Raw genomic sequence first — 20344 nt, 5'->3', positions numbered from 1 at the left:
TGTTCAACATAAGAAATACTTTAAAACCTATTTCTAAAGATAAATAGGCATTGTATATTTTTTTATTACGCACATTTTTGTCTCACAAAAAAAGTTATTATTAAACCCCATCATGGACAACTTAGATTGAAAATAGATTGAGGCAAATGCAAGAAGAGGGCTGCACGCTCATCATAGACAAACTAAATATATTCTGCAATTTATCAAAATAAACATTTTCCTGACATTTCTTTTGCAGTATTTTGCGCACAAAGTTGGTCTGTGATTAAAAAGCACAAGGGTATGTTTTCCTGAGAAGTTTGCAATCACACAAAACTGTACATCCAAACACCAAAATTACACCTTTTGGCTGGACTATATATTATAAATACTTATATATATATAAAAATATATTATGAATGCAAAATATTTCAGTAAGGAAATATTTTAGGAGGAGACAAATTATAATGATAAGCCAATTGAAGTCGGTAAATTGTAACTGACAGGAAATCTGACCAATGAGCTGATGGATTTGAATCTACGTCACACAACGTTTAACAGTTTTGTCAAGTAAAGGGGAACTGAAAGTAACGTTTTACTGACTTATAAAACACACTTTAGCCTCAGAAAATGTTGCTTGTAGGTCTAGACTAGGGAAGCTAATCTGCCATTATGTATTTTAGAAAGACAAGGGTAGGAAAATTACTTGGAAGTCACCACGCAAACAACGTTTGCCTGATCATCACAAGACGACGTAGCATGTGATATTGATAAAGTTAGCTGGCTTGCTGCTTGGCCGGCCAAGGAACTCGTACGCGAAGGCGGTGAAAGCGGAACTCGACGAAAGTAGAGTAGCTTGCTATCTGCTAACAAGTACGGTATCCATCGCCGACGGAAAAAAATAATTTACAGAAACGTTCAACGTAAACAAATTGCCGGTGTCATTCGTCGGTCTTCATCGAGGTGCAGCTGCGGAAATGGTTCACGTTTACAACTGCCACCCGTTCGCGTCTCAGCAAATAGTGCCAACTGAACAGGAACCGGGGCTTGTTTGTTGTGGAGGTGATGCCCTTTTCGTGGTGTCTGCTGGAGGATGCAAGATCGAGGCTTATCAAATGCAAGAAGAGGGCTGCACGCTCATCTGCCGATTTGCAACTATGGGCACTGTTCAGAGCATATTGCATAGTCAGATAGGTGAGTACTTTACAAGCAGACAAAATAACAGCCATAAATGCAGTGTCATAGACTTATGAATGGAAATATTGCATTAAAAATGATCAAATCGTGCTTGATTTAAATAAATGTTCAGGTCTTCTACAATAGTACAATTATTCACTTCCACTGTCTGGTTAACAATTTGCTCATAAACTGGTCATAGCATCGTTTCTAATGTAACAATAAGTACAGAGCAAGCCCCGTTCTTGGCCGATTAAAATTGACCTAGTGACCAGAGCTGACGTCAGTTGACCTTCAATTGTGCCGTCTTAATTCACGAAATTAATTGCACTTAAATTCACATATGGAACAAGTCCGTATACACGACGACACTAAATTAAATCAATTTGATTGCCTGAGGTGAATACATAAATTCATCCAAAACGTGTGTAGCTAACGGCCGCAGTTTGGTTGAATTGTGTGTGTGTGTGTGTGTGTGTGTATGTATGTGCGCACGCCCTTAGTAATGACCTACTCCGTCATCATGCTCCTCCTAGGGGACTATCTCGTTACAATCGAGGAGAAGAATGGAGCCACGGACCTTCGCGCCTATACGAACTGGCGCTACCAGGCGGTGGAGAAGACCCGGGTCGGCGTCCGTCTGCTGGGTCACTTTTTGCGTGGTTCGTCTTTCCGCGGTGCGCCGAAGGAACAGATGGAAATAATCGAGATCCCGCTGGTGGAGCCGCCGCTGTGCGTAGCGTGTTGCGCGGTGACGGGGGACCTGCTCGTGGGCTGCGCCAGGAGCCTGGTGATCTTCAGCCTGAGGAGGCAAGCACTGAGCGAGCGGCTCTCCGTGCTGGACTTTGAGCGCTTCCTCATCCTGCACGTGCCCGGATGGACGCCCACGCAGGTTGCCCTCTGTGCGGGGTTTGTGGCCCTGCAGATGGAGCTGGAAGTGTTGGTGGTCAAGCTCCAGCGCTTTCAGAGTCGCAGCGAGGACAGCGAACCCCACGCTCTGGTGCCGGAGGAAATGATCGCTGGAAAGGACGATGTCGACGAAACAGGTGGTTAAAAACAGTGTGTGTTTTTGATCGGGAACGGATCGACACATTCGGGCTTTAGTGAAGTCCTTTGCTTCTTCACAATGGTTAGCTAAGTAGATGGGGTCGCTGTCTGTTTGTGCATGGAGACAAATACACAAACTCCAGTCCTGGATGGGCCACAGTATCTGCAGGTATTTGTGGTTTCTTTTCAATCAGCAGCCAATTAAGGCCTTGCGAACAAGGTGTGTGGACCCTTTTTCCAATCAACAACTGAAATTAATTGCTTGTGCGGAAACACCAAAAACCAGCAGACACTGCGGCCCTCCAGGACTTGGATTTGACACCCCTGCAATTAGCCTGTATTTGTCCAAGGGTGTGATAAGTGGAAGCAGCCAATTCTGAAAACTCAGGTACAACACCCTCGTCCTGAGTAAAATATATATCTGAGGTAGCCTACTTGATATTTTCAAAGATGTTGCCTTACCTAACAAATTATATCATACTGCTGGTAGCAGTGCACTGTAATGGTGTGGTCACCAGGTTGCAGACCTGGGTGAAATACGTAATTGTTTTGGATTAAAATAGTTTCTGTGCTCGATTGATTTTGCCTGGTGCAACTGAGGACATCATGAGGACTGAAAGTTCAGTAAGCTTGAATCCAAAACAATTATGTATTTGACCCAGGTCTGCCAGGTTGTAGGTTTGATACCCAGGTGGGACATTGCCACTGTGCCACTGAGAATGGTTGGTAACTCAAATTACAAAGTAAAACCCAGCAGTGTTAATAGAATGTACAACTAAAAAAAGTTGTTATGCTGCTCATGGCTGGACATCATTATGACGTTACTTGAAAAGCATCACAATGTGGAAGTGTAAATGTGTGGTGACCTTTCTCTCAGATTCCAGGAGGAATGGATCTGAAGTCCACCGCGAACCGGAGGACTTTATCATGTTCCAGAGGAACCAGGAGCTGCTGGGGGAGCAGGCGAAAGAATGCGGGGTTCCCGTCTCTCTGGAGTGGACTGGCATGGAGAACGAGGCTCGGGGCAGCCGTGGAGTGACCTACGTCTTGCACAGGTGCCATAATATCTCCAGCTTTGTGAAGTCTTTCTTCTGCTTTCTCAATGTGTCCTAGTGCAGTTTCTTCTCTTGAACTTTTGAAGAGTAGATTTTTTGGAATCTTCTTTCAAAATTCTAAGCAAGTGTTCTAGAACTCCATTGCTTTCAAATGCCAGCAGTGATTGTTACATCAGCATTACAATGTCCATTGGGGCAATTTCACAGAATACTGGCATGTGTTCAAGGTGGCAAACTTTTTTCTGTTCACCCCAAACATTGGTTAACGGTACCTAACAGTTTGAAATCAATGTAACATAGTTTGGCGCAAAATCTAGAAAATTAGTTGCATCTCAGCAAAACTATCTGGATGGAGAGATAGTACTCTGGGTAAGTGGAAATAAACTTTAATTTCATTTTTAACATTCTAATCTCTTATTCATGATCTCACACCTTAAAGCATGGATCCTCAAACCATGGTCTGAGAACTGCTGAATTTCCACCCTCCCTTTACCTGGGAGTCACACGTCACCCCCCTGCTTACTTCCCTCCACTGGCTGCCTGTCATGGCTCGCATCAAATTCAAAACATTGGTGCTAGCCTTCCAAGCAGTTAAAGGGTCTTCCCCAGCTTATCTGCAAAAAATCATCAGACCCTACACCCCTGCCAGACCTCTTCGTTCAGCCTCCACAGGCCGCTTGGCACCTCCCCCTCTCAGAACCTCCACCTCACGCTCACGACTACTGTCTGTTCTGGCTCCACGGTGGTGGAACGAACTCCCCGTTGAGGTCAGAACTATAGAATCCCTCCCCACCTTCAAGCGCAAGCTGAAGACACACCTCTTCAAACAGCACCTCTCCCCATCCCTCCCTACCTCCCTGTGAACCTTAATTGTTGTCTCTGTGACTTGTGTATCAGTATTTTAGTTGGCTAGGTAAGCAGTGTTTGGATAGTTAACTTTGGTGACTTTTGCTCTGTTTGTTTGTTTAAAAAAAAAAAAAAAAAAAAAATGGCCCTTGTCCTTATCTTTGTTGTACAGGTAGCAGTTGAAATTGTACTTACCTCTAGGGTCTTTCAGCGAACTTATCCCTGGTTATGGGTATGCACTTTGTTGTACGTCGCTCTGGATAAGAGCGTCTGCCAAATGCCAATAATGTAATGTAATGTAATGGTGTGAAGACAGTCTGGCCAATCAGTAGCACTAACCTACTACTTACCTGGGAGAAAAGAAAACCAGTGCCAGATTTGGATTTCAGGTCCAGATTTGACGATGGCGGCTTTAAAGGGTTAATCCTGCTCTAGATTGCCATCTCAAGCTCATCAGCTAACTGGTAGTAGTCCGTTGGAGGTCCATATGTCTTACCTGTGTGTTGCCTGGTTTTACCCAGGCGGTTTGCCCCAGATTTCTTCCAGGGATGCAGCGTGGAGGAGACATGCCTACACTCACTGCAGCTCCGCCCTCTGTTCACTGTGTCCAGTGAGTACGACCAGCAGAGAGTTGTGGTCAAGTCAATCTATTTAGGAAATTAATTGACATTGAAGTTCTTGAAGTTCTTGAGTTGTTTAATTAATGTGGGGGTTCTTTAATTAATTCATTATACTGCCTGAATTGGAATGGAATTGAGCCTGTTCCTGACCATCACAGAAGCTCCATGGGCGATAATGAAATGCAGTTGAAGATATGAACCTGTATTGTTGGATTAAAGACTTTTGGGGCAAGGCAGGGACAATTAATTCATTAGAGGCAAGATTGGTTCTTGTTCGGGTCCATTCTGAATCATTATGAATAGGTGATGGATTCAAACCTGGCTTTAATTAAGAAATATTTTGGATTGAAATACTTTTCTCCACTCAACTGCGCCAGGCAAGATCAGCCGAGTACAGAAAAGAACAGTTGTGTATTTGACCAAGGTCTGGTTGGTCATTGCGAAAGTCAGTCATTCACAGGCAAGATGGCCTCTAGGGAATGCTGTTTACGAATATTTATGAGCTTGACCATTATCAAATGTTTTTAGCGGCAAACAAAAGCAGGATATTGGATCTCAGTTGTTGGATCTAATTTTTTCCCTTATCAGGTAGCCAGGAGGGTGCCGTCGAGGCCAAGGAGCCAACGTGCGTCTTCTGTTTCTTCTCGCTACCCAACACCGGGTACATGTACAGTCTCAGGAACACTGTGGAGCTCATCTCTACCTACCAGTACCCAGAGAAGGCCCAGCAGGCCGTTCTCAGTGACCAGTTTCTGCACGTCATCACCAGGTAGCCTAACTGCTACACAGGGTAGCCTGTCTCCTACATCATCACAAAGTAGACTGTCTCCTACATCATTACAAAGTAGCCTAACTGCTACGCAGGGTAGCCTGTCTCCTAAATCATCACAAAGTAGCCTAACTGCTGCACAAGTAGCCTGTCTTTTACATCATTACAAAGTACCCTGACTCTTACTTCCTTTACAGAGGAGTAGAAAAAGCAGAACCAGACCTGAACCCCCAAATACAATCTCTGTCACTCTTTCTCACACACACACACACACACACACACACACACACGCTCTTTTCTGAAGGTTCCTCAGATCCGTAAATGCCACGTTGCGCCCTTCTTGCAGGAGCGCGCTCCAGTGTTTCTCGGCGCGGTGCAGTGCGGTGGCAGCCAGGGTGAAGGACCCCTACATCGACACCACCATTAAGGTGCCGTCTTTCTGGATGCCTGTGTGATCATACACGTTTGTGGGTGAAAATATTCTATAGACAGGTTCACCTTTCAGAATCATGGTGCTATGATCTCATAACTTTATGGTACTATGAGCCTGACCAGGCTGCTCATACACTTACAACACTATGAACCTGACCAGCCTGCTGATAACCATATGGTACTATGAGCTTGTCCAGATTGAGATTCTTATGTGATAAGTCCCCTGAACTTCCAGGAATGGTGTCTGCTAATAACACAATGGCTAGTTACTGCTCCAGATGAATCATGATCTTGTGTTGCCTGACTTGGAGATAATTAATGGCAGCTAAAACCTATTACATAGTGCTGACTAAAACCTGCTAGACCACATTGCATGATGTTAGAAAAGAGCACTTGAATGCTAAGAAATCTGATTTGCATCCACGCAAAGGTCGCATTCGGAGAATCGGAACTGAATTGGAATTGAATACTACATAGAAATGTGTTTCAATGACATTTAACCACTGTGTCTTTTTTTTGTTGTTTATAAAGTTGGTGGATTAAAAAAAAACATTGTGTTTTGTAACCGATTAAAAACCGGTATAGATAATCACGGCAGCCTAGATGTAGCCTATAATATTGAAGGTCTGTCTTAGAGTAGGACACAGCAGAATAGAATACGTTTATTTTTCTCCGGCCTGATTGACTTGGAGTGTTTAGCTCTTAGAGATTACGACTCTTGTGTCCATACAGGCTTGCCCCCTCTTCACAATGGCAGTCTGTGCTTTGAGAATACAGCTGTTTATCGGCCTGAAGTCGCTGTGCCACGACAGGAACCGCATTGTGCTTCTGACCGCCGCTGACGTGGGCGCCAGGGCTGCCACTCCCAGGGCGAGGACAGGGTAGGTATTCAGGGCAGGGAGCTGGGGCTCGCAAACCGAGTTCATACCATGAGGGCCAGTCTGTTAAAAGGCAGAAGAGCAACGCGGGGCACGTGTATTGCGTTCGGGAAGTCGCATTGCGTGTTATTTGTAATGTTATATTTTGCGTGCTTTTTCTATTTTGATAGGATCTTTATTGAGTTTTCGGAACTACCCTGGCCACTACCGATTTTTCATCTCAATTTAAATGGCTAATTCGCCCAAAAAATTAAAGTTTAAGAAATTGTACAGAGAATGCCTTACTGGGTCATTGAGTATGTTGACATTACTCGTGATGTGTTCTTTTTTTTAAATGTGCTTACTTTCTGTTATTTTTGATGCGTTGACTCCTCATTATAGCGAATCAAAAGATCACAATGCCCTTACTGGGATTTTCCTAGCGGTAGGTATAGATCCTTCAACTTCTCCTGCACTGGAGAGCTTCCTGTCCAGATCGTTCTTGTAAGTTCCTGGATCGTTCTACCTCCATGTTATTCCGTCTCCGCTTCTCCCCCTAAAACCCTGAACCTTGTTCTCGGTCCTTACTAAAATATCTCTAACACGGTTTTGGTCACCCCCTCCTAACATGTGTGGATTTGCATGACAATCAATTGTTCCATAGTCCTTAAAAATCCCTGTTATAAACCCCCCTCCCCAAAGAAGGTTTGGAGTTAAATAAACTATATTTATTTGTGTTGCAAAATGTTCATTGTATTTAAATTTTTAATGAATTATTCCTTTTTTGTGTACTCTCTGTTAGTAAAAGGCTGCCTGGTTACCAGGCGACATGCATTCCATTCCGTTTATAATCCGTTTATAATTTTCTGGAGAGGAGGGGTCTGGGGAGGAAGGAATCACAAGACCACCACATTAGACTTCGCTCAGTGTGACTAACACCATCACGCCACGTGTCTGCCTTATAGCCCAGTTTACAGAACAATACAAAACGGTTGGTCGGTCTCGACAAGCATTTTTGCCTTTTATCTAGGCTTAAAATCTTATTGCTATTACTTTTTTGCGAACTAAGGCAAAAAAAAACTGGTTAGGTATTGACCCATTTCATGATTTTCCACTGGTAAAACTTAATTTTGGAGAGAAACATAGTATTTAATAGTATTTTAAGTTTCATTCTGAGACTAAAACACTTGTAAAGGCCCTTTTTGTAGTTGATAAGTCTTGCCCGTTTCTCAGAACAGACTTGCCACTGGCAACCGAGACCTAATGACCTGGTTTAATCTGCTGGTCAGTGAGCCATAAATAGCGGCAGAAAAGCACCCGAATGGATTTGTCATGCAAATCCCTGACATGTTTTTATTGTTTCCATGTTATGACACCGTTCAGATCCCTGTCCTGAGGGACGTTAGGTTGTTTATCACAGGGCATAATGGTGCTGGTTGGTAGAGCGTCGGTGTAGCATAACAGGGCCGGGAACACGGCTTTGCCCCCCCACCCCCCCCCAGAAGTTGCAGGTTTGATTCCAAGGTGTGGCACAGCCATTGTACTGCACCATTGAACAAAGGTTCTTGAACCTGAATTTGTTTGGTGAACATCCAGCTGTAACTCACTCTGTGTGCATCTGTTAAATGAGTAAATATATGCAAATGTAACCACCCTTTTGGTGGTTACTCAATGTCGATTTCCGATATTCATTGTTCACCACACCATGACATTGCAACAGTGGGGTAAAGTAAGTAAATTGGAGGTTAATTGAGCAAATATAGAAATACCCTTCCTTACTTTTAGTGTAGATGCACTAGAAATCCATTACCGAGCCAGTGTTGTGTGGCCTTTTTTCAAGATGGGAACAAACTCATTTGAACTAAACTTTTTTAAGTTTCCCCTGTCTGAAACGTAAGCGTAATCCCTGTGATTAATTCGTGCTATGGCAGAATTATGTGTTGAAGTGACTAACCTCTTAGGAAAATTAATTGGTTGTGGTACCACACTCCTAATGCTGGATTTGTAGTGTGAAACTAACAGAATGTTTCTCAATCAGCTACTTTTACTGTTACTCAGCACTAGTGTCACTAGTAGTGATTATGCCATTGAAAAGTGCAGAGAGCCTCCTGTATATTATTCAATATTCAGCCTGCACGCAATGACGTGTAATTAATGTTATATACGGCCTAATTATGTAGTAATTACATTATTATTATTGTTATTATTTATTATCTGGGCCCTGTATTACAAAGCAGGATTACTGAGTTAGCTGGATTACTGCACTGTGTAAAATACAGGTTATACTCTGTCAGGCTAACGCAGTAATCCTGCTTTGTGATACAGGGCCCAGGTGTTTTAGTCCTTGGTAGTGTAGTGACCCAGGGTCTGTCTCTCCACGGAGGGGCATCGAAGTCACTGTGTTCTGTGACCGAATGTCTCGTGTCGCTCCAGGTCGAGGAAGTCCTCCCTCCCCAGGGTGAAGGAGTCCAGCGAGGGGGGTCACGGATGGAACCTGTACGTGGTGAACACCGTCTCTACCCTGCAGCTCTACAACGAGATGGTAGGGACGCCTCACTTGTTCCTACTTCGCTGTGTGTCCGTCGCCGTGTGTCCGTAGCCGTGTGCCCGTTGCCGCGTGTCCGTCGCCGTGTGTCCGTCGCCGTGTGCCCGTTGCCGCGTGTCCGTCGCCGTGTGTCCGTCGCCGTGTGTCCGTCGCCGTGTGCCCGTCGCCGTGTGCCCGTCTCCGTGTGCCCGTCTCCGTGTGCCCGTCGCCGTGTGCCAGTCACCGTGTGTCCGTCGCCGTGTGCCCGTCGCCGTGTGCCCGTCGCCGTGTGCCCCTCGCCGTGTGCCCATCACCACGGCTGCCATTGTGCCACTGTCGTACGCCCAGCTGAAAACTGTTCAAGTGTTCGGTCAGGCGGCTGCTAAACAACCAGACGGCTAGTGTTAGGCAAATCAGAATTGAGAAATTCTAAGTGGTGTTGACTGAAATGACACGGACCGTATTGTTTGTGGTAGTCAGTTCTGCTGTTTAGCCTCTTGGTAAAAAGTGTGGCGTGTTGGTGTGCGAGTGTGTGTGTGTGTGTGTGTGTGTGTGTGTAATCTATAGTACTTGCTGGAAAAAGCAGTATATAAATGCAGGACGTTTACCATAATGGATAAGGTTGTGTTGTGATCTCTGTCAGCCTGGTCTTGGTTCAGTTTGCTGGTACCAGATAAGGTTGCCATACGACACAAACAGGCGGAGAACTGATCCTGGGTCAGCCGTCGGACTCTGAGACGCTGCGCTGGCCGTTCCCTTCCCCTACAGGTGGAGTACAGTCAGAAGTACGAGTCGACTAATCCCCTCTCGCACAGCTGCGTGCACCTGCTGAGCGAAGCTCACCTCCTCCTGCGGGCGGCGCTGTTGGACCCCCGCGTCACCGACCCCGCCGAGAGGGAGGAGCTACAGAGGGCTTTCCAGGAGAGCTGTGCCCAGCTGGGAGACTGCTACAGCAGGTGGGTCACCTGACCAATGGGCGCACACCTCGGTCTGTCTGCTGACCAATGGGTACACACCTCGGTCTGTCTGCTGACCAATGGGCACAAATCTGGAACACAGACTGAAGTGCAAAGGAACTGCTCCAGGTTTTAATCAGGGCAGTTATCCAGCTAACTCAGTAATCCTGCTTTGTGAAATACCCCCCTGGTCAATCAATGGCACATACCTTGTTTTCATTTATTTATCCAGGTGGGAGACTTATTCTGCAACTGGGATTTATTCAGTAATACAGTGAACTATTAAATATTTGCCAGGAGAATAAATGCATAGAGGTTATTTAAAGACTAAAATATCAGGAAGGAGAGGTGGAAATGACATCATCACCTAACATCACATGACTCATTAACTAGAGGTTAATTCGGTCAGTTCAGGAAATGTTATGTCAATTCAGTTGATGAATAGTGCCTGTTATGTTCAGCAAGGTTTTTTCAATTAGTTAATTTCCTGAACTGACCAAATTTGGGGGTGAAATTAATGCAAATTCAGTCACGCTGCTTCTGTAGCAATAGCTTGCATCCTCTGCAATAAACTCTAAAACTCAAAGTCACTGTTTCTGATTGCACGATAAAGTTAAATGAACAAAACGCTGTGTTGCTGTTCAGGTTTGATAAGCGGGAGAGCCACTTGGCCCTCCCGTACTACAAGATGTCAGGTCTGCCGGTGACGGAGATTGTCCAGAGGAACAGGCCTTTCCCCGGGAACTCGGCTGCATATGGAAAGGGCTTCCTGTTCTATCTGAAGCACTCGCTCTATGATGAAACCATGGAGGAGCTGGACCAAGTGAGTCATGGATCGGTTCCGTCAAAATCCACTGTGGTGTGCAAGCAAAATGGGGAACTAAGACTATGACAAAGCACCTCATGGACCTGGCTTGTAACTTGATCGCTTGCTTGTTCACCCACACACACACACACACACACACACACACTCACTCACACACTCACTCACACACTCACTCACACACTCACTCACTCACTCACTCACTCACTCACTCACTCACTCACTCACACACACTCACACACACACACTCACTCACACTCACACTTACTCACACACTCACACACACTCACACTCACTCACACACACACACTCACTCACACTCACACACACACACTCACACATACTCACACACTCACACACACACTCACTCACACACTCACACACACACTCACACACTCACACTCACACACACTCACCCACACACTCACTCAGACACTCACACACACACACACACTCACCCACATACTCACACCCACACACTCACTCACACACACACACACACACACACACACCCACACACTCACTCACACACTCACACACACACACACACACTCACACTCACTCACACTCACACACTCACTCACACTCACACTCACTCACTCACACACACACACACACACACACACACACTCATACTCACACTCACACTCACACACACACACACACACTCACTCACACTCACTCACACTCACACGCACTCACTCACACTCACACTCACACTCACACACTCACTCACACTCACTCACACTCACTCACACACACTCACTCACACTCACTCACTCACACACACACTCACACACACTCACTCACACTCACTCACTCACACACTCACTCACTCACACTCACGTCTAGCTGGCTGAAGATTCTCCACAAGGGGGTGCTATTGGCACTCATGGTGCTTTGCATCAATGCCCCTGTTTTTTTTATTTTGTGCGTGACACTGAAGAAACCCGATGTGGCCCCGATAAGATCAGTGCAGCCGTTGGGCCCTTGAGCAAGGCCCTTAACCCCGCATTGCTCCAGGGGGGGATTGCCTCCTGCTTAGTCTAATCAGCTGTAAGACTCTTCGGATGAAAGCGTCAGCGTAATGAAAGGTTTTTTCCTCAGGAGACGGCCGACGCGGTGCTGGACATTTTCGCCGAGGCGGAGCCGGGGCAGCTGCCCCACGTGGTCTGCAGCCCGTTCATGTGCCACGCCCGCCCCCCCCTCGCGCTGGCGCACCTGCAGCGCCTGGAAGCCGCGGGCGCCCCCTCCGTGGTCCTCACCCTCGCCATGGCAACCCTGGCCCTGCGGTTGGGGGACGCTCCTCTCTACCGCCAGCAGATGGGCCGGCACGCGGAGGTGAGCCGATCTGAGCGCGCTCAAACAGGACTAGCGCAGTCACAGTCTAACTCTGCTAAAGTCTGGTACAGTGATGTCCGCTTTACTAAAATTAAGGTCTAATTCTAGTAAAGCCTAGTAAAATGATGTCCGCTTAACTAAAATTAAAGTCGTGTAAAATGAAGTACTAAAATTAGAGTAATTCAGTAATGTCTTGTAACAATAAGTCAGCTTTACTGAAACTAAAGCATAGTTCTAGTAAAGTCTAGTAAAATGAAATCAGCTTTGCTAAAATTCAAGTTTAATTCTAGTAAAATTAAGTCTTCTTCACAGGGTTTTTGTTTTCACCTTAAAATCAGCAACCGATTCTGATCCAAGAAACCTAGTGAGTTAGTTGTGTAAGCAACTGCTTTCATTGATCAATTAAGTGGTGAGTAACAACAAAAGCCAGCCCACCCTGCGGTTCTCCTGGTCTAATTCTACTAAAGCCGGGTAAAATGAAGTGAAGTATGTGTAAACGGCGGTTGGGTGATCGGTGGGTTAATGGAGCAGCTGACTGGCGGTTCTGCAGATGCTGCAGGTGTACGGCTTCATCGAGGAGCCCAAGCTGCTGCTACAGGGCCGGGGGAAGGGCGTGGTCCCCAGCGCGTTGGCCCGTCACCTGCGGGACACGCAGGAGGGGCTGCTGGTCGCCGGCGTGGTGGCGCTGCACGAAAACAGCAAGGTTCGGCTGGAAGAGGCTGACCTCTTCTTCCAGGTGAGCTTACCTGCCTGAACCCTGCGTCTGTTTACCGACCCGGATACTCTTTACCTGCCTGAACCCTGTGTCTGTTTACCTACACAAACCGTCTTCACCTGCCTGAACCCTGCGTCTGTTTACCGACCCGGATACTCTTTACCTGCCTGAACCCTGCGTCTGTTTACCGACCCGGATACTCTTTACCTGCCTGAACCCTGCGTCTGTTTCCCGACCCGGATACTCTTTACCTGCCTGAACCCTGCGTCTGTTTACCGACCCGGATACTCTTTACCTGCCTGAACCCTGTGTCTGTTTACCGACCCGGATACTCTTTACCTGCCTGAACCCTGCTTCTGTTTACCCACCCGGATACTCTTTACCTGCCTGAACCCTGCGTCTGTTTACCCACCCGGATACTCTTTACCTGCCTGAACCCTGCTTCTGTTTACCGACCCGGATACTCTTTACCTGCCTGAACCCTGTGTCTGTTTACCCACCCGGATACTCTTTACCTGCCTGAACCCTGCGTCTGTTTACAGACCCGGATACTCTTTACCTGCCTGAACCCTGTGTCCGTTTACCTACACAAACCGTCTTTACCTGCCTGAACCTTGTGTCTGTTTACTGACCCGGACCGTCTTTACCTGCCTGAACCCTGCTTCTATTTACCGGCCTGGACCGTCTTTACCTGCCTGAACCCTGCCTCTGTTTACCGACCCGGATACTCTTTACCTGCCTGAACCCTGCCTCTGTTTACCGACTTGGATGAGACGGGTGCGTGGGGGTTGGACCCAAAATGCACGACTCAGAAACAATAGTTAGATAAAGTCCCGTCAGGGCTTTATTCGGGACGAATCCCAGGAGCGTAGTCAAAACAAGCAAAGTCCATACACGTAGATCCAGCCAGACAAACAATAAACAAACAAAAAGCACGGTGCCGATGGAAGAGGCAAACTCGTAGTCAGTAGACGTGCAGGGAGGTCCGGTAGCGAGAGAGCTGTCAGCGGGGCAGAAGTACAGGCGGGCGGCAGGCAGGGTCGTAGTCGAGGGCGATGCAGAAGTCGAAACCATGAAACAATCAGCGAGGCAAAGGTACAGAAACGGTAGGCGAGGACGTGGTCAAAAACAAACGATGGTCAGCAAAACAGAAATCAATAAACAGTGGTCAGTAAACAGGCTTGGATCTTAACGTGTAATCTATGACGGTAATGCTCAAGAGTTGCTTTGACGAACAAGAGGCAGACAATTTCGCAACGAACAGTAGTGCGACTGGGATATAAATGCAGGTGTAGACAGGTGTAGACAATTAGTTAGAGCGCAGCAAGAAAATAGAAAACAGGTGCGATGGATGACAAGTTTAACAAGGTAATTAGTAATCGTTAGTAATAAACCTATCCTGCCCTGGCATTAGTAATTTAGTAAACGACATGCACGAGAAACGTAAGGTAACATGAACACATGATTAGTTTGTTAGTTCTACCCAATCCTGATCTAGCGTTAGTAGTTTTAGTAAATAGACAAATAGAAACAATTAGGGTGTGAATGACAGAAAGAGAGAGAAAGGCGGAACGCAAGGTTTGCGGAAAAACATGTAAAAGTGTATGTTTAAACCGTGACCAGTCTACGTAACAAATAAATCGTACGTAACGTAATAAATCAAAACATAACACTAAATGAACAGACGATAACCACTCAACATAACAAGGTAAAATAAATCGTAACGAAACATAACTAGACATGACAAGAAAATAAATCGTAACAAGAAACAAACTAAACAACATGACGAACCTAGACTAACATAATACATGATAAGACAAAACGAGACTAAGACAAAATGAATAAACATAAAACATGGCAAAACAGACCGGACGTGACACCGGACTGTCTTTACCTGCCTGAACCCTGTGTCTGTTTACCGGACCGTCTTTACCTGCCTGAACCCTGCTGTGGTGTGTGTTTGGTGATTGTTTGGTGTGTGTGTGAGTGTGTGTGTTTGAGTGTGCATGTGAGAGTGTGTGTGAATGCGAGGCATTAAGCAGATGCTCTTATGTTGAGAAACTTGCATTCTTTATATAATCCATTTATACAGCTGGAAATTTGGTTAAGGACCTTGTGCAAGGGTAAAACTGCAGTATTCAACATGTGAATGAAACCTATAATCTTGGTGTTACAAGGCCTGTTCCCTAACCTATATACTGAACTGTCAATGAATGTATTTTACTGGAATATTGTGTTTGGTGATAGTGTGTGTGCACGCATGTGTGTGTGAGTGAGTGTTTGGTTATATTGTGTGTTTGGAGACAGTGTTTGGTTATAGTGTGTGTATTACTGGGATATGTGTGTGTGTGTGTGATCACATTTTAATGTGCGTTTGTCCCAGGAGCTGTGCCGGGATGGGGCTGAAACACAGGGGGGGCCGCAGCTGCTGGTTGATTTCTGGGAGGCCCTCCTGGTGGCATCCTCTCAGGACGCGGTCATCCAGGAGCTCCTGTTCCGCCTGACCTCGGTCTACATCGACCGCGTCGCCCGGACCGACCAGGAGGGGATCAAACCCCTGAAGACCGCAGACGACCTGGTGAGTAGAGAGTGGGTGTGCTCCCGGACCGCTGTCATAGTTCTGTGATTATGGTTACTTTTGGCCGACTGTGGTCAAACGCTCTATCTGAACCATTTTAACCTTTGTTTAAGTGTGACATCACAAACATGTGATTAGAATGTTCTTAACTGAATTGGATTCTTAACTGAACATTATAATCCCATATTTGTGATGTCACACCTTAAAAGGGTTAAAATTGTGACATCAGCATTAGAATATTCTTAACTGAACATTGCAGGTCTAGCACACATTCTAAAACAATCTACTCTTCACAGGGTTGATGTGCTTTGAATATGCGTTTTGCGTCCCCAATTCTGCTGACTAGCCTTTTGATTTTGCGGTTCTGATAGATCAACTCTTGCTGTCACTATGGGACTCTGTTTCCCTGGGTGAGCGTGCTCACACCTACACAGCTCGGCATCACCCCCGGCAACCTCAGCGTCACCCCTAGCAACCAGGAGGACCTGGAGAAGTTGCAGGTGTGTTTGATTTTTCCCTCCTGTTCTGACAGTTTCCATTCACCCACCTGTCAATCGATCAGTATGATTGGATGAGATGTGTCAGGTCTTGTCTGATTGGTTGATTGGCTCTCTGCAGTCCCTGCTCTGCGGACCGTCTGTGATTGGATGAGACATGGCTGTTGTTGTGTGATCGGCTCTCTGTACTCTGTGCAGTCCCTGCTCTGCGGCCCATCTCTGATTGGATGAGACATGGCTGTTGTTGTGTGATTGGCTCTCTGTACTCTGTGCAGTCCCTGCTCTGCGGCCCGTCTCTGATTGGATGAGACATGGCTGTTGTTGTGTGATTGGCTCTCTGTACTCTGCGCAGTCCCCGCTCTGCGGCCCGTCTCTGATTGGATGAGACATGGCTGTTGTTGTGTGATTGGCTCTCTGTACTCTGCGCAGTCCCTGCTCTGCGGCCCATCTCTGATTGGATGAGATATGGTTGTTGTGTGATTGGCTCTCTGTACTCTGCGCAGTCCCTGCTCTGCGGCCCGTCTCTGGACGTGTCCTCGGTGGTCCCGCTCCTGGAGCAGCTGTCGGACGGGGACCCGGCGGGCCTTATTGTGCAGGTCCTGTGTGCCGCCAGGCTGGGACAGCACGAGCACGCCATTGACCGCCTGCTGCACCACTGCCCCCAGGCCCTGATCCCCTACGCCAATCACGAGCTGCAGCAGGAGCGCACGGTACCGCCCACGCTGCCCTACACCAATCACGAGCTACAGCACACACCCGTACAGCAATCACGAGCTGCAGCACACACCCCTACACCAATCACGAGCTACAGCACACTCCCCTACACCAATCACGAGCTGCAACACACACCCATACACCAATCACGAGCTGCAGCACACACCCCTTCACCAATCACGAGCTGCAACACACACCCATACACCAATCACCAGCTGCAGCACACACCCCTTCACCAATCACCAGCTGCAACACACACCCATACACCAATCATGAGCTGCAGCACACACCCCTTCACCAATCACGAGCTGCAACACACACCCATACACCAACCACGAGCTGCAGCACACACCCCTACATAATGCTTTATAACAATTATTATAACTCATTATCAAGTGTTTTATAATGACATTCGACACCTATGTTTAGAATGCATTATAACACAGTACCTATAATGTGTTAGAATTCAGTACTTTGAAGTTTATTTTTATTAATGAAGCTACTAAGCTATTCCATTTTTGCACAATGCTGTCTGATATGCATAATTCACACTTTTTTGTGATTGTTTTTAGGCTCTTTGGTGGCAGAAGGTTTTTCCTGAGCTCTGCAAAAGGGCCAGGTCCACTGACAGCGAAAACTCCATCGTGCTATCTGCTCTGAAAGGTGAGGAGCTTTAATGTCCCAGACAACTTCCTGTACCATCTACCCATGGGTATTAACCAATCAGCATGAAGGAAACTCAGTCATGTCACACCTCCACAGATTCTGGCTCCTTCTTTCTGTCTTCTGCACTTCTTAATTACAGGTTTCAGGCTGGTAAAGAGTTTCTGATGCTATATTAAAGTACAGAGTGGCCTTTGCCGTCCACAATTAGTTTTTAACCGGCAGCAGTTCAGGAACAATACCGCACAGAACACTGCCGGCACCTGATTGGTTATAGACTATTTTACGCAAATGAGTGGATACCCTTTTCAAAATTGCTTAGTAGGCGGAGCCTGGCTTAAATAGTGAGTGCATTTTCTCTTTAAGAACCCAGAGAATTCTCTGCTTTCAAGTGCTGTCGTTTTTATGGTATATACAAGTTTCCTACCGGATTTCCTGTGGTATTTGCAGTCTTAACCCCAAAAAATTGCCAGAATTGGTTGCTATAACTAGCTAGTTGATTGCTAGCCTAGAATGTAAACAGTCCGACAGGAAGTAACACGTAGCCACACGTAATCTTTCTTTCAATTGTCCGACCATAAAGCATGTGAACGTGAATAGCCTAGTTATTTGTATTCCCAACTCGGAGCAAACTCACAAACCCGACAGCACTGCAAAGCCAGTTCAGTGTCGGAAGGCTTTGACTCGGGCGTTTCCTCGGCAACAGAAACCTTGTTGGTGGTCGCCGCGGAGCTGAACCCGCTGGAGTTCCTGGAGCTGTTGCCGGACGACGGGACGGCGGAGTTCTTCCTGCCGCACCTGCTGGAGTGTTGCCAGAGGAACCTGACGGCGTGAGCAGGTGGAAAAGCCGGAAAGCCGCTTTTCGTTAGCAACACTTCGCGAAGCTCGCCGTAGAAATAACCAGAAACGCATATACTGTAGGGAGAACACTAAGCAGTCCTCAAGTCAGGTAGCCTTGAGTTGATGTGAAACTCTTTATACCTTTCAATTAACATCTTCCTCTAAGGGTCGAGCGTCCTGTTGTGGCCTACTGTAACGTTAGTCAGATACTGAAGGCTTTCGTCAGCTAATAAATATGTGTATATACTGTAGCACTCCTGGCAAACAACTGGATACTGTAGGTGAGTACAGCACCCATATTTATAATATGAGCCTGATTAGTACTGTACATGCAAAACATAGAGCATAGATAGGAACCGGGAGGGGCCAGACGGTGACGCCTCTGCGGTTCGTGTTGAGGGTGAGAGAGCTCGGTGATTTAACAGCCGAAGAACACGTATTCCTTCAATGTTCTTTGCGACCATGTTTCATTGTGTGGCAGTTCGTGAAACGATGGTCGTTTTGGTCCAGAAAAAGTTCGGGAATTTATTTATTTAAATTTACATATTTCATGACATACTTTCCAATCTGCTTTTCACATGCTTTCATTAGCTTTCGTTTCAAAAATACCATCGGGGAAGTTATATTTTTCATTAGAAAGTCTGGCCAATCAGTAGAACTAATTACCCGGGAGGAAAGAAAACCAGGGCTGGATTTGGATTTGAGGGCCAGAGTTGATGATCCCTGATCCCTGATCCCTCTAAGGTGCTTCGTGAATATCAGCCTGTCATATCAAATTGTATTGTTTCTCTGTGACAACATAAGTATTGCTTTATGATTGGAATTGAATGTTAAAAAATAGGTTTACCAAAGATCAAAGACAATCTGCTAATGTGTTTCTGTCATGTCCTACACTCGAATGGGAACAGTCTGACAATCTGTATGTAATATTGGAGCAGGGATTTGTGCATTGCAATGTTGAAATTGCTGTGCAACAGTGAGGCTAAACTTTATATATGCACAAACACACATACACATGAACATACATACACACACAACCTTATACTCTGGATTGATTTTTTTGGATTGAAGTTCTATTTATTTAAATTTTCTCTGTACATGCCTTGCTTATGTTTGACTTTTTTGGCATTTCTAGTGATGACTACTATTCAAAATCCCATTATCAATAAAATAGCTGTGATGGTCTTCATTTAAATTTTGCTGTAGTGTGTGATTTTGCTGGTGCTTTTCTACTCCATTTTGTGTTTTCTCAACAGTTGAGGGACGGGTTGCCTAAATTTCCCCAGAATAGAAAGCATTCACAGTTGCTCTTGCTGAAAGGAAACCTGTTAAAACATTGATATCAGGAAGTAATTATTTATATAGAATATGTGACCATGGAATCATAAGGTTTGAGATATTGAGCTTCAAAGATTCCAAAGTGAATGGGCTCCAAGCAGATACAACCTTTTAAATTGATCATTTTTTCATACTGTTAAACAATATTTTTTGTGTAAAAACTCACACATGCATATATTTAGTGCCCTGTAAACAACATGTTTATGACACTAACTCATTTTTGTCAAAAATGTCAGGACCATATTATTCTAAGATTTTGAGTTGTGAATGTTCATTCAATCATTCATTCATTATCCTAACCCGCTTATCCTGAACAGGCTGGAGCCTATCCCAGCATACATTGGGCGAAAGGCAGGAATACACCCTGGACAGTTCGCCAGTCCATTGCAGGGCACACACACCATTCACTCACACACTCATACCTACGGGCAATTTAGACTCTCCAATCAGCCTAACCTGCATGTCTTTGGACTGTGGGAGGAAACCGGAGTACCCGGAGGAAACCCACGTAAACACGGGGAGAACATGCAAACTCCACAGAGAGGCCCCGGCCGACGGGGATTCGAACCCAGGA

The 20344-nt window shown here is 46.0% G+C and overlaps 1 protein-coding gene across 2 annotated transcripts; it reads left to right on the top strand.

Moving 5' to 3' along the window:
* Window positions 1–545: 545 nt before the first annotated feature.
* hps3 (HPS3 biogenesis of lysosomal organelles complex 2 subunit 1) lies at window positions 546–19627 on the top strand. 2 transcript variants are annotated; one of them, XM_061240559.1, is made up of 18 exons: window positions 546–1173; window positions 1692–2201; window positions 3080–3257; window positions 4625–4713; window positions 5312–5492; window positions 5839–5920; window positions 6657–6805; window positions 7184–7285; window positions 9215–9323; window positions 10074–10261; window positions 10907–11084; window positions 12192–12425; window positions 12976–13161; window positions 15524–15718; window positions 16090–16218; window positions 16719–16925; window positions 17502–17592; window positions 18299–19627. In XM_061240559.1, the coding sequence occupies exons 1-18, from the start codon at window positions 957–959 to the stop codon at window positions 18424–18426; spliced, it is 3153 nt and encodes a 1050-aa protein (XP_061096543.1). In that variant the 5' UTR covers window positions 546–956; the 3' UTR covers window positions 18427–19627. The 2 variants fall into 2 exon arrangements, with proteins under 2 accessions (XP_061096543.1, XP_061096545.1); XM_061240561.1 differs by lacking the exon at window positions 7184–7285.
* The last annotated feature ends 717 nt before the right edge of the window (window positions 19628–20344 follow it).

Source organism: Conger conger, chromosome 4, assembly GCF_963514075.1.
Source record: "Conger conger chromosome 4, fConCon1.1, whole genome shotgun sequence".
Lineage (NCBI taxonomy): Eukaryota > Metazoa > Chordata > Actinopteri > Anguilliformes > Congridae > Conger > Conger conger.
The sequence above is the reverse complement of the archived record's forward strand: the minus strand, read 5'-3'. Positions and strand labels throughout refer to the sequence as shown.

What these genes read in the sequence shown, in the direction of transcription:
- hps3 (XM_061240559.1), top strand. Translation starts at nt 957, where the DNA reads ATGGTTCACGTTTACAACTGCCACCCGTTCGCGTCTCAGCAAATAGTG. An exon ending in TTCCTGTCCAGATCGTTCTT is followed by an intron (nt 7,286 to 9,214) that starts GTAAGTTCCTGG and finishes GTGTCGCTCCAG; the next exon opens with GTCGAGGAAGTCCTCCCTCC. An exon ending in AGATGGGCCGGCACGCGGAG is followed by an intron (nt 12,426 to 12,975) that starts GTGAGCCGATCT and finishes GCGGTTCTGCAG; the next exon opens with ATGCTGCAGGTGTACGGCTT.